This window comes from Sorex araneus, chromosome 2 (assembly GCF_027595985.1).
Source record: "Sorex araneus isolate mSorAra2 chromosome 2, mSorAra2.pri, whole genome shotgun sequence".
NCBI lineage: Eukaryota > Metazoa > Chordata > Mammalia > Eulipotyphla > Soricidae > Sorex > Sorex araneus.
In genome coordinates, this window is record NC_073303.1 from 237,249,826 (window position 1) to 237,263,758 (window position 13,933).

General features: G+C 54.0%; 1 protein-coding gene across 1 annotated transcript in view; it reads right to left on the reverse strand.

Annotated features, from left to right (window-relative positions):
* Window positions 1–371: 371 nt before the first annotated feature.
* Window positions 372–13,933, reverse strand: part of LOC101550718 (complement C3) — a 35,905-nt gene continuing 22,343 nt past the window's right edge. Inside the window, exons 27-41 of the mRNA XM_055126872.1 lie at window positions 13,587–13,685; window positions 10,656–10,812; window positions 9,118–9,287; window positions 6,381–6,539; window positions 6,150–6,209; window positions 5,715–5,805; window positions 5,375–5,426; window positions 4,224–4,311; window positions 3,619–3,708; window positions 2,872–2,977; window positions 2,256–2,345; window positions 2,026–2,109; window positions 1,536–1,619; window positions 1,276–1,411; window positions 372–519 (exon numbers count right to left, since the gene is read on the reverse strand). Of these exons, the coding sequence (XP_054982847.1) occupies window positions 378–519; window positions 1,276–1,411; window positions 1,536–1,619; window positions 2,026–2,109; window positions 2,256–2,345; window positions 2,872–2,977; window positions 3,619–3,708; window positions 4,224–4,311; window positions 5,375–5,426; window positions 5,715–5,805; window positions 6,150–6,209; window positions 6,381–6,539; window positions 9,118–9,287; window positions 10,656–10,812; window positions 13,587–13,685 (1,608 nt within the window). The 3' untranslated portion in view covers window positions 372–377. The remainder of the gene's footprint in view (window positions 520–1,275; window positions 1,412–1,535; window positions 1,620–2,025; window positions 2,110–2,255; window positions 2,346–2,871; window positions 2,978–3,618; window positions 3,709–4,223; window positions 4,312–5,374; window positions 5,427–5,714; window positions 5,806–6,149; window positions 6,210–6,380; window positions 6,540–9,117; window positions 9,288–10,655; window positions 10,813–13,586; window positions 13,686–13,933) is intronic.

The window sequence follows — 13,933 nt, forward strand, 5'->3', positions numbered from 1 at the left end:
TGCTCAGGGGACCATATGGGATGCTGGGATTCGAACCCGGTTTGGACGCATGCAAGGCAAACGCCCTCCCCACTGTGCTATAGCTCCAGCCCCAATAAATTTTTTTTTTTAAAAAAAAAGGAATTCAGGAGAATTCAGGTGAGGGCAAGTTGAGTGCAGGTAGGACAGGCGCCCCTCAGACCAGGCGGCGCAGGCAGGCTGGGCGCTGGGCTAAGGAGCAATGAACCCTCAGGCAAACTGCAGGAGGAAGGAGGTGGGTTTCGGTAGGTGCAAGAAGCTTAAGGGGACGGTGGCGGAGCCGTGTCCCTCTCCAAAGACCCTTAGACTCTGGGACATGAGTGGAGTAGAAAGAAAACATTTATTGAGGGGGCTTGTGCTCAGTTGGGGCAGCCAAAGACCATCAGGCTGTTGGTGAAGGAGGCCAAATCCTCGCATAGCTTCTCGTTCTTCTCCTCCTGGCAATCGTCTTCCTTGGGCCACAGCTCTACCCACGTGTCTTTCCCGATGATGTATTTGATGCTGAGGGTAGGAAGTGGAGTAGGTCAGGGGAAGAAATGGGGAGAGGCAGATAAGGAGAGCTGGGCACGAGGGCAGTGGTCTATAAGGAGGGCGTGTCGTCTAAAGAGGGGCGGGGCATAGGTGAAGGTGGAGCATAGAGAGGGTGGGGCATATGAATAGGGGGCGGGCATATGAGATGGGGGCGTGGCATATGTGAAGGGGTGAGGCATAGGAGGAGGTGTGGCAATGAGAAGGGGAAGGCACAGGAGGAGGGATGAAGGAGCAGAAGAGGAGGGTGAGGCATGTGGGGAGGGTTGAGCATATAAAGCTGCAGTGAGATATGAAGAAGGGTGGAGCACGTGAGAGGGGCGGAGCCTATAAGAAGGGGGCGGGGCACACGCATGGGAGGGGCATATGGGTGGAGGCATGTGAGGGCGGGGCATACGAATAGGGGAGGGGCACATGTGTAGGGGCGGGGCTCACGAGGAGGTGTGTTATATGAAAGGGTCCACGAAGCATGCAAAGATGGGAGGGGGCATGTGATAAGAGGCGGGGTGGATGAAGAAGTCAGTGAGAAAGGGGCGTAGCATGTGAAGGGTGTGGCATGTGAGAAGGGCGTGGCCTGCGAAGGCGGACAGTGTGGGTGATGAGGTCCGGCCCTATGAGGGGGTGTGTACTGTGAGAAGGAGGCGGGGCATGGCATATGGACAAGGGGGCGGGGACTGCGAGGGGCTGAGGTGGCCCCCCCATTGACTGCAGGCCCCCAGCGGCACTCACTTGGGCTTCCCGCCCCACAGGTCGCTGGAGAGGCCCCACACCAGGTAATCGTTCCCTGGCTCCAGCTTCAGGGTATCCTGGCACTGGATGTGACTGATGAACCTGCGCTGTTGTCCCACCTGCACCTCATCAGAACCTGGAAGAGGGGAGAGAAAAGAGTTGATGGGCTGCGGGGGCGGGGGGGGGCGAGAGTGGGGGGGCGGGGCGTGAAGGGGAGAGAGGCGGGGAGGAGGCAGGGGGAGCCCCGCCCCGGGCCTCACCTGACTTGATGATCATCTTAATGACCATGATGTAATCAATAAAGTCCACCGAATTTTCCACCTTCTGCAGGTTGACCTTGTACACTGGAGAGGGGAGAGTCGGGGGAGGTCACCGGGAGGGATGTGGAGAGGAGGCACCGTCTCCCGTTCATGCACCTGGCCCTGGCGGTGTGCTCCCCCGAAAAAAAAAAAAAAAAACTCCCGCGCAAGTACAGGCCGAATCTCAGCTCTGCTCCGCACCCAGTGACACACACATAGTCGCCACCTACAGTGAGTCCCCCCCAGACATGCTGTCACCCGCGGCCACCAGCCCACTTTAAGTCACAAGCAGTCACGTCACTTCCAGCGATGGTCCCCACTGCACCCCTCCCGTACCTTCTCCTACTTGTCACCCGCAACTACTGCCCCATGGAACCGCAGCTGTGGCCACAGGCAGTCTTAGACATCTGGACCCCCTACAACCACCCCCGCGCTCCTCCGGCCTGCTCACCATAGTCCACGCCGGGCTGGCAGGCCTTATCTAGCCGGTCATCTGGGGTGACCTGGCCCACCTCGTGATGCATGAAGCAATTCTCTGCAGGGGCACGGGGTGAGGCCTAAGTGGCACTGCTCTTCCAGTGCATGTGCACACCACCCCGCTCCCCCACAACCCCCTCCCCAACCAGGTGCACACACTGCGTGGGCTTCGGGGGGCCCTGGGGCCAGCTCCGGGACACCCACCCTCAGCGCAGCGGCAAATGTCCTTGTGACAGAGCTTGTTCAGCAAGCCATCTCCCTTCTCCGGGTGGTAGAACTGAATGCAGCTTTCGTCTGTGGGGAAGGGGGTTTGGAGGGGGGGGTCAGTAGTGAGAGAGCTGGAGCCAACCCCCCAGATGCCATACCTGGGTGGGGTATGACTCAAGTTTCCAACGCCGGATCCTTTAGACCTAAAGACACAAGGTCCCCTACACACACACACACACACACACACACACACACACACACACACACACACACACACCGTGGGATGCCCAGACCCCAAGCACTCAGATCCCTGGGACCCCAAGACGCCCCCAAATCACAGGTCCTTAAGACTCTCGAACTCCTCCCATAGACCCTTAGACCTTCTGCATCTCTGGGACTCCTATACACAGATGCCTGCGACCCTAAGGTCACTCACACACACATCCCCAAGACCTCCCATCCCCCAACCCTTTCCATTGACCTCCAGACACCCCCCCAGGTTCCTGGACTCCCCAGGTCCCCTCCCCCAACCAGACCCCAGGCTCCTTCCCCCCCTCCTGGCATCCTGCCCTTCCCCTTCCTCCCCCTCCCTCTCATAAGAGCTTTGGCTCACCCAGGTTGTAATAGGAGTAAACCTTGACCGACCCTGGCTGGATGAGCCCCACGTTGAAATACTGGTGGATTCTGAAGGTCAGACACTCCTCCTCAGAGTGGGAGATCTGCGGGCGGGCACAGGGAATGAAGGCGGGGCGGGTGAGCAGAGGCCTCTGGAGGCGGTGGGCGAACTGACCATCCGGGTGGCGCTGGTCTCACCAGCTTGTTCCACCTTTCCTCTGCGGTCACCCTGGTTTCCCTCTTTCCTGGGGTTCTGGACTGGTTGTCACCCGCAACTACTGCCCCATGGAACCGCAGCTGGGGCCACATGCAGTCTCAGATATCCAGACCCCCACAACCACCCCCGCACCCTTCCAGCCTGCTCAGGCCAGGCCAGGACACAAAGCCACTCCCGGGGGAGTCAAAGGCCAGCCAGAAAAGGGGCAAGGTGGCATGTGATATCATGGTACTGAGTTTTAATTGGGAGACAGTGCTCATGGCAGAGCGGACTCGATATGCCCGAAACAGTAACAACAATCTCACAATGGAGATGTTGCTGGTGCTCGCTTGAGCAAATCAATGAACAACGGGATGACAGTCCTACAGTGCTCAGGGCTGACTCCTGGCTCTGTGCTCAGAGATCACTCCTGGCAAGAGTTACTGCAGTGGCGGGGAGTGAACCGGCATTGGCCACGTGCCGGGTAAACTCTATCCCCACTCTTCTCTGTGTCTGGCAGCGACGGTGACTGTTGGGATGGGGCCTTACCGAGTCCAGGTAGATGATGAGTGTGTTTTTGGCGGAGAACGCCTTGTTCAACTCGTACTTGGAGATATAGCGGTCCACGCCTCTGCTCAGCTGGGGAGAAGATGGGGCTTGTGAAAGATTCTGCCTCTGGGGGCCAGTGGAGCAATACTACAGCGAGGAGGGCCTTTTGCCTTTGCACGCTGCAGACCCAGGTTCAATCCCCGGCATACCACAAGAACCCCTGAGCACCACCCAGAGTGATTCCTGATTGTAGAGCCAGGAGTCACCTCTGAGCATCGCTGGGTGTGACCAAAAAAGTGCACCTCCCCACCAAAAAAAAAGATTCTGTCTGCATCCCCTTCCCTCCCTGTGCCCAGCTTCTCCCGTCCACGCCCTTCGTCCCAGCCCTGTCTTTCTTTCTTTTTCTTTTTCTTTTTTTTTTTGCTTTTTGGGTCACACCGGAATGCACAGGGGTTACTCCTGGCTCTGCAATCAGGAATTACCCCTGGAAGTGCCCAGGGGACCATATGGGATGCTCGGAATCGAACCCGGGTCGGCCGAGTATAAGGCACCATATAGCGCCCTACCTGCTGTGCTGTTACTCCAGCCCCCCAGCCCTGTCTTACCAGGTTCAGGTCATCAACATCTGGAGAGAAGCCGGTCATCATGGATATGTCCAGGATGGACATGGCTGCATCCGTTACTCCCAGGTACCTGAATGGAGCAAAAAGGAAAGAGATGGGAGTCATGGGAAGGAGAGGTTCCGGGACAAGGGGGAGTTCTGATGTGTGTGGGGGGGTGTGGGGGATCTGGGGTCCACAGAACAGCTGAGAGCAAGCTTAGATTTTAGGGCACCCTCTGTCAAGGGCTCAGACACTGGAGCTCAAAGGTAGGACTTCCTAGATCGCTCTCTCGTGTGGGGGGATTGAGTCACATCGAGCAGTGCTCAGGGCACCCGGGGATGCTAGAGGGTCCAGTGGCTTGAACCTGGGTCAGCCATGTGCAAAGCTAAGTGTCCTTCACGCCTGTACTATCGCTCCGGCCTCACTCCGAGGGGACACAGGATGAGACTTCATCATTTGTTTTTAAATTTTGTCTTTTGGGGTCACATCCAGCAACACTCAGGGGTTCTTCCTGGTTCTGCACTCAGGAACTACTCCTGGCAGTGCTCGGGGACACCATGGGATGTCAGGGATTGAACCCAGGTGGGCTGTTTGCAAGGCAAACACCCTCCCCCTTGTGCTAACACTCTAGTCCCATGGAAAAGAGACTTCACTTTAATATTTTTGGTTTGGGGGCCACACCTGGGTGTGCCAAGGCTGACTCCTGGCTCTGGGCTCAGGGATCACTCTGGGTGGTGTTTTGGGGACCCGAGGGGTCCCCAAACATCAACCCAGCAAGGCAAACACCCTCGCCCCTAAGCTCCCTCTTTGGCCTTTAATGATTTTTTGAGGGGCCGGAGCGATAGCACAGCGGGTAGGGCATTTGCCTTGCACGCGGCCGACCCGGGTTCGATCCCCGGCATCCCATATGGTCCCCCAAGCACCGCCAGGAGTAATTCCTGAGTGCAAAGCCAGGAGTAACCCCTGAGCAGCGCTGGGTGTGACCCAAAAAGCAAAAAAAAAAAAATGATTTTTTGAGTCGGGATATCATAGCTGACAAATTTTTTGAGTTGTTGCTGTTTGGTTTGGGGCCCACAGTGCTCAGGGCTGACTCTTGGCTCTGTGCTTCTCGGGTATCACTCCTGACAGGCTTGGGCTCAGCACCTCTCACTCACCGGGTGCAGATGTTGAGGGACAGACTGCTCAAAGCGTCCTGGGGCTTCTTGACTAGACACAGGAGAGAAGAAAGGGAGAGAGATATCAGGGCCACTCCCATTTGAGAGAAGGCCAGAGGACAACGTGGGGTGGGGGGCGCTCCGGAAGAGGGTCAGAGCATCAGGAGAGCCACACCCAGAAGTGCTCAGAGATGACTCCCGGCTCTGCGCTCAGGGATCACTGCTTGGTAGGGTTCAGGGGACCCTACGGGATGTTGAAGACCGGACCTAAATCGGCGCGTGCAAGGCCAGCGCCCTCCCCACTGGACTATCACTCCGATACCAAAAGTCTTTCTCTTACGTTCAGGAGGGGCTGGTCTGACGGAAATCCTGAGGTCGAAATTCTTACAGGCGACCTTGTCCTTGACCTTGGCATAGTACATCGTGACCACCTGGCAAGAAGGCAGGGGAGAAGAGGAATTGTGCATCTGACTTAGTTTTTTTTTGTTTTTTTTCTTTTTGGGTCACACCCAGCGATGCACGGGGGTTACTCCTAGCTCATGCACTCAGGAATGATTCCTGGCGGTGCTTGTGGGACAGTATAGGATGCTGGGAATCAAACCCGGCAAGGCAAACGCCCTACCCGCTGTGCTATCACTCCAGCCCCATGGCACCTTAATATTTAATGGAAAAAGGAAGTGAACTAAAAAGATAAGGAATGCACTTGACTTTGGGTGCAGAAACTCCCTCAGGGCCCAGAGCAGGGGGCCACGCAGAAGTGGCTGCAGCTTCTTACCGACAAGGTCCCTTCGCCTTTGCCCTTGGCCGTGACGGTAAAATCCTCATTTTTCTTCGTCTGCAGGGGTGGGGGGTGTCAGAGAAAGGGGGAAGGGAGTTGAGAGCCCTGCCCCGGGGCAGCCTGCAGGGGGCACCAGTCCCACTCGCAACATCCCCTCCAAACCCCCAGGGGAGAGTGAGGAAGGACCCAAGCGTCCTTCCATCTGTCTATCTGTCCGTCTCTACCTACCTCCGCGGAGCGCAGGAGACTGGCAGAGTCCCAGACGATGCGGTGCTTTATTTGGGAGCTGCGGCTGGGCAGGTTGATGGCCACGTCCAAGTCCAGGTCCTTGTGGTCAGGCACCTGCTGCTGGTACCTGGCTAAGGCTTGGAACACCATGAAGGTGGCCTGCACCCCACCGGAAAGAGAGAGAGGCAGGGGTGAAGTGGGAGACTAGGAGAGTGGGTTAGGATGTGTGGACGAGGGGAGCTGAGGTTCAGGGTGGGGGTGCTGAGGGTGAATCCTGGAAGCCATCAGGGAGGGTTAAGGATGAGATGCAGGGCCGGGGCCAGGGCAACAGAACAGTGGGGTGCCGGGGATCTGTCATGAAGCAGATCCTGGTTCGATCCCCAGCACCCGGAGCGCAGTAAGGAGTGATTCCTGAGCTTGGAGCCAGGAATAACACCTAAGCATCGCCCCAAACAACAATGAAAAAGACCCAGGGACAGAGTGATAGGACAGAGGGGAGGGCGCTTGCCTTGCACGTGGCTTTCCTGGGTTCAATCCACAGCACCCCATAGTGACCCCTGAGTCCCCGCCAGGAGTGATCCCTGCATGCAGAGGCAGGAATTGAGCCTGAAAACTGCTGAGTATGGGGCCCCAAATCAAAACAAAACAACCAAAAATCGGGGCAGGAGACAGGAGGGAGACTCCGGACGTTGGTAGCCAGAAATGGGCATTGGTGAAGGGACAGGTGTTGGAACACTGTGTGACTGAAGCCCAGTCATGACCAACTTTGGAACTGTGTCTTACAGTGATTCCATTTTTTTTTAAACTTCAAAGAAAATCGAGGGGGTCTTCCATGAGACTTTGTCAACAGAACTGAGCTTAGCACAGTCCACCACAGCTGGAGGTGGATAGGGTGACCCTGAGACAGGGGGAGGAAGGGGATGAAGGGATGGGGGGTACACAGGGACAATAGGGAGAGGCTGACATCCTAGTGGAGAGGGTGGTGTGGAAACATGGTACCCATAAAACTTGTCATGAAGAGTGAGGCCAACCATGATGCTACAAAAAAGTCAGGGGCCGGGGGTAATTCCTGAGTGCAGAGACAGGAGTAACTCCTGAGCACCACCAGGCGTGATCCCAAAAGCAAAGCAAAACAAAAAAAACATAAAGACAATAATACAAATAGGGGGCTGGGGCAATAGCACATCGGGTAGGGCATTTGCCTTGCATACAGCCGACCCGGGTTCGATTCCCAGCATCCCATATGGTCCCCTGAGCACCGCCAGGAGTAATTCCTGAGTGCAGAGCCAGGAGTAACCCCTGTGCATCGCCAGGTGTGACCCAAAAAGCAAAATAAAATAAAATAAAGTACAAATAATAATAATAACAATAAATCAGTTGGGGTTAGAGAGAGAGCACAGTGGGTAGGGGGTTGGTCTCGGTTTGATCCCTGAGCCCCACTGGGAATGATCCCTGAGCAATGTGCCAGGAGTAAACCCTAAGCACTGCCAGGTGTGGCCCCCAACCAAAACTAAAAAAACAAACAAACAAACATAATAAATTAAAAAAAAGGGTTGCTAGGGGCCAAAAGGATTGTACAGCGGGAAGGGCACTTGCTTGCACAGGATGACCCATGGTCAATCCTCAGCACCCCACAGGGTCCCCTGAGTCCTGCCAGGAGTAGACCCTGGAGACTCACAAATGAATCTCAGAAGAGAGTAACACACCACAGAGATGTCTCCCCACCCTGTGCCAGGCTAATTTCATCTGGGCACCTTGGAGGGGGCAGGTGTGTCCCTCCACCTGCCCCAAATGCAGCCGCAAACCTCCAGAACCCAATCGCTGCCTTGCTCAAGGCCGATCTCCACAGGCTTGCCCTGAACCCCCCACACGTGAGGATGAATCCGCTGAAAAACCTAGGGATGCGGGACTAGTGACTGAAAACTCCAGGCTTCATGAAGTTGGGGATGGGGACCTCCTCCATCTGCCTACCCTTTCTGGTTTCCTGGCAGTCACACCCAAGAACTGCACCTGGGCGCCATTTAAGCTTGTTAAACGGCCAAGATCCAGAGACTCACAAATGAATCTCGAAAGAGAGCGGCACACTGCAGAGCTGCCTCCGGACCCCAATATTTAAAATTTTAGAATTCCAGGAGTGCGTGGCTGCAAAAGCGGCCATGTAACATTTTATACTATTTATAACAACCAATACAAAATAAATTATTTAGCATCTTCCTGTGGGGCAGGCTTGGGTGGTGGTGGTGGTGGTGGTGGTGGAAAAACTTGAAATAATGGTGGTGGATTGGTGTTGAAATATTGAATGTGATCAATTATTGTGAACAACTTCATGAAAATAAAATTTAAAAACTTTTTTTTTTGCTTTTTGGGTCACACCCGGAGATGCATAGGCTTTGCACTCAGGAATTACTTCTGGCGGTGCAAGGGACCCTATTAGATGCTGGGGATCAAACCCAGGTCGGCCGTGTGCAAGGCAAACGCCTTACCCGCTGTCCTATCGCTCCAGCCCCAAAAATGAAAAAAAAAATTTTTTTAAAAAGGAGTAAGCCCTGAACACAGCTGGATGTGTCCCTAAAAATAAATAAACACATAAAGACAGGGTTGCTTTAGTTTGAGGAGATGGCTCAAGGGCTTGAACACAGACTCTGCATGCAGTGGCCAGCCTGGGTTCGAATCCAGCCACCAGTGGGGGGTCACAGCACTCAGGGATGCGGGTATCGGGGGCTGCGTGTCCACTTGCCTGGGTGGAGCCATAGCCAACCCCGCCGTAGTATCTCTGCTCATTAAGCCAGCGCGCCACGGGGGGCACCGAATCAAAGTCCTTGATTTCCAGTAGTGCCAGCAGCGCGTAAGACGTGGCCTCCACGTTGTAGAGATTCTGGCCCGGCTCCTCCTCCCAGTGGTTCTTGTCTGCGGAGACAACCCCACCTTCAGAGCTCTGGCTGGCCGGGAGACAGCAGCAAGGGAGACTCTGAGGGGGCTCGATACCCAGGCCGACATCCGAGTCTGCCCCCTCCTGCCCCATTCTCTCTCCCCATTGCCCTGCACCCCTTTATCTTGAACCAGCACCCTGTGGATTCAAGGGAGCCCTTGCATAGTTGCCCAGCTTCTTTTCTTGTTTTCTTTTTGGGTCATACCCAGTCATTACACCGGGCAGTGCTTGGGGGACCATAGGGGGTGCTGGGAATCAAACCTGGGTCGGCCGCGTGCAAGGCAAACGCCCTACCTGCTGTGCTATCGCTCCAGCCCCGCTGGCATTATTTTGTCACCTACGAGTCCTTAGGTATGTATTGGTTTGGGGGCCGCCCCCGGCAGTGCTCAGGGGTTACTCCTGGCTCTGCACTGAAGGATCACTCCTGGCAGTGCTCCGGGAACCCCATGGGGTGCCGGGACCGAATCCTGGATGGCCATGTGTAAGACAAGTGCCCTCCCCTCTGTGCCATCGCTCCAGTCCTTAAAGCACCACTTTATTTCCCTATGCCCGGTTAGTTCTGATCCGCTCCCTGCACAATTCAGGATACCCCGAAATGAAGCATTCCCTTTTCTCCATTTCTCAAAGCATCCTGCGCTCTCCCGCCACCGGGATGCGCTAGAGTAAACTAGTGCTGCGTGAGGCCAGGATGACAGAGGGCAAGACACTGTCCCAAGGACTGGAGCGATAGCACAGCGGGTAGGGCATTTGCCTTGCACGCGGCCGACCAGGGTTCGAATCCCAGCATCTCATATGGTCCCCTGAGCACCGCCAGGAGTAATTCCTGAGTGTAGAACCAGGAGTAACCCCTGTGCATCGCAGGGTGTGACCCAAAAAGCAAAAAAAAAAAAAAAAATAGACACTGTTTCAAGCCATAGAAGCAATCCCTTAGAGCTGGTCTCTAAGGCCCCTTCTCCCCTCCGCCGGGGGACACAAGGCGGACTACATTTCCCAGCAGCCCTTGCTGCTCGGGGCGGGCCCCTTCCTTGTCCGGGGCAAAACCCTCTGGACTCCTCCTTCCTCCAGGACTGTGGTGGTTCCTTCCTGATTGTGGAGCAAGGTTGATCGCCAACCTGATCCAGAGGCTGGAGGTGCGGGGGGTGAGGGGGGCGGGAGGGAACCGTGTCCGGTGCCGGGGATCGAACCTGGGTTGGCTGCATGCAAAGGCGAGCGCCTCCCCGCTGTACCCCGCACCCCCTGATGGACCTCCTTGTGTGGTTTAAAAATGTTCCCCGTCCCAGGCTGGCACAGGATGGCCACAGTCCCTCCCTCCCCAGACTCTCGACACCCGCCAAGCCACCCCTCACCTGTGGCCGTGTCCAGAAATTTGGTCAGATACGGATCCTCCAATTTGCCCAGGAGAGACAAGGCGTAGCCAGCAATGGCCGTGCTGTACGGTCTCTTCAACCTCAGGTAGTTGGCTTCCAGAAAATTCCCTGCCTTATTTATGCTCTGTTCCAAACTCTAGGAGAGAGAGTGGGAAATCCTCAGACTTCCGGATTATATACCAAGAACACCAGGCTTGGTACCAATGCTATTTCCCCGAAAACGGGGTGATAAAGAATTGGTCCCATGGGCACGTTTTTTAAAATATTTGTTCTTGAGTCACACCCCACAGTACTCAGGGGATATCCCTGACTCCTGTGCTCCTGATTACTCCTGGTGGTGCTTGGGAGATCCTATGGGATGCTGGGGATCGAACCCAGGTCAGCTGTGTGCTAGGCAAATGCCCTGCCCACTCTCTCTTTTTTTTAATCTTTACTTTTATTGAATCACCATGAAATAGAGTATTACAAAGCTGTTCGTGATTGGGTTTCAGTCCTACAATGTTCCAACACTCATCTCCCCACCAGTGTGATTTCCCAGTGCCAATGTCCCAAGCTTTTCTCTCTCTCTCTCTCTCTTTCTCTCTCTCTCTCTCTCTCGCACGCGCACTTGTTTTAGGCATTATGGTTTGTGATACAGATGCTGAATGGTTATCTTGTAGATCCCATTACCTTCTTTCAACACTCAGTTCTTGTTCTTGTCCAGAGTGATCATTTCTAACTATCATTGTCACAATGGATCCTCCTCTCTCTTAACTACCCCCCACCCCCCACACCCGTGTGGTCATTTCCAACCACCGACCTGGCCTATTTTCCCTGGCCTTAGACATTTGTTTCATACCATTTTTTTTTTATATCCCACAAATGAACGCAGTCACTCTATGTCTGTCCCTCTCCTTCTGACACATATCACTCAGCATGATACTCTCCATATCTGTCCACTTATAGGCCCTGCCCATGCTTGAGTTAGCTCAGTGCAGGCTCAAGAAAACCCTGGAACAGTGGGAAGGGCATTTGTCTTGCACGTGGCTGGCCCAGGTTCGATTCCCAGCATCCTATATGGTCCCCTGAGCAGCGCCAGGGGTAATTCCTGAGTGCAGAGCCAGGAGTTACACCTGTGCATCGCCGGAAATGACCAGAAAAGCAAAAAAAAAAAAAAAAAAGAGAAAATCCTAGAGGGGCTGGAGCGTTAGCACCTCGGGTAGGGCGTTTGCATTGTACTCGGCCTACCTGGGTTCGATTCCCAGCATGTCATATGGTCCCCTGAGTACCGCCAGGAGTAATTCCTGAGTGCAAAGCCAGGAGTAACCCCTGTGCATCGCCGGGTGTGACCCAAAAAGCAAGAAAAAAAACTTAAAAAAGTAATAAAACCCTGGAAATTCTTATTCTTTTTAATTTTGCTTTGTTTTTGTTTTGGGCCACACCTGGTGATGCTCAGGACTTACTCTAGGAGATGCCGGGATCAAACCCTGGTTAGTTGTATGTAAGGTAAGCAGCTGCCCTGCTGGATTATCTCCCTGGTCCCTAGAAATACTTCTTATCCAAGTATTAGCATCTCGGGCTTCTGTGATAGTACAGTGGGGAGGGACCGTGCCCACATACATCCAATCCAGTACTACATATGCTACCCAGAGTCCACCAGGAGTAACTGCTGACCACAGGGCCAGGAGTCAGCCTGCACAGTTGGGTGTGGCCCAGAACCTCCCAAAAAATAATTTCAAATTTGAATAATTTAACAACTGGCTTACAAAATTTATGTTTTGAGGGGGCTGGAGTGATAGCACAGCGGGTAGGGCATTTGCCTTGCACAAGGCAACCCGGTTTTGATTCCCAGCATCCCATATGGTCCCCTGAGCACCGCCAGGAGTAATTCCTGAGTGCAGAGCCAAGAGTAATCCCTATGCTTGCCTGGGGTGACCCAAAAAGCAAAAAAAAAAAATTATGTTTTGAATTAAAACAAAATTTTTAGGGTGGTGGAGGTGGGTGAGACACACTCCATGATGTTCAGGGAACCATATGCAATGATTTAACGGCCAATTGAATGATCTCTTCTGGCCCAAGTAAGTTCTGGAAATTTAATAGCCAGTCTCTAAATTTAATGATTACTAAGTTCCCTGAGAAATTCTTTTTTGGGGGGTGTACACACCTGGCGATGCTCAGGGGTGACTCCTGGCTAAGGGGTCATGTCAGTGATCGAACCCGGGTTGCCTGCATGCAGGGCAAATGCCCTCCCCTCTGTACTATCTCTCTGACCCACACTGAGCACTTCTTTGAGGCCCTAATCAATTTGTCAATGGGGTAAGAGAGATAAGTCAGGTCAGGGCCCCTGGTTGGATCCCCAAAACCGTAGAACCTCCCACCACTTCGTGACCCTTGGACACGAAGCTGGAACAGCCACTGAGCACTGCCAGATGTGACAAAAAAACCAAGTAAATGAGGGGCTGGAGCGATAGTACAGTAGGGAAGGCGTTTGCTTTGCACACAGATGACCCGGGTTTGATCTCTGGCATTCCATGAGATCCCCCCGAGCACTGCTGGGAGGTCAATCCAGAGTGCAGAGCCAGGAGTAACACCTGAGAATCTGCCAGGTATGCCCTCTCCACATAAAAGAACCAGCTCAGCTCAATGAATGAAGACTGTATAGGACACACACACACACACACACACACACACATATGCATGCACGCACACACACACAAACACAGGACCTACCTACCAGGCTGTTACAAAATCAGAAGAGTTCAGATATGGGGTTTTCTGAAGGTGGGGCCTTGGCTACTGGCTCAACAAGTATTCAGCATTATTAGGAACCCCTCTGTGACTGGGATGTGGAAACTGCCAGAATGCCATACTTCTTCTCTTAAGGCAGATGTGTCCTGGGGAGATCGGGGTGGAGTCGTTGAGGACACTTACATTGACCTGTTCCTGACAAATGTCCCTAGCTTCCACCAGAGCGATGAGAACAAAGGCGGTGAGGGACATGTCTTTCTCCGCTTCATTCCCGACGCCACCCTAGGGAAACGGGGAATAAAGACAAAGACACATGGGTATCCCAACATGCAAATCCCCCTCCCCTAGAATCAGCAGGATTGGGGCAGGACTCGTTTGCTACTAGCGTCTTCTCAGGAGGGCCAGACTTTTCCATATTCATCCATGTACCTGCCTGTCTGTCCATTCATCCATCGATACATCTGCATACCCACCCACATACCCATTCATTCATCTACCCACACATCCATTTATCCGCTCACACATCCATA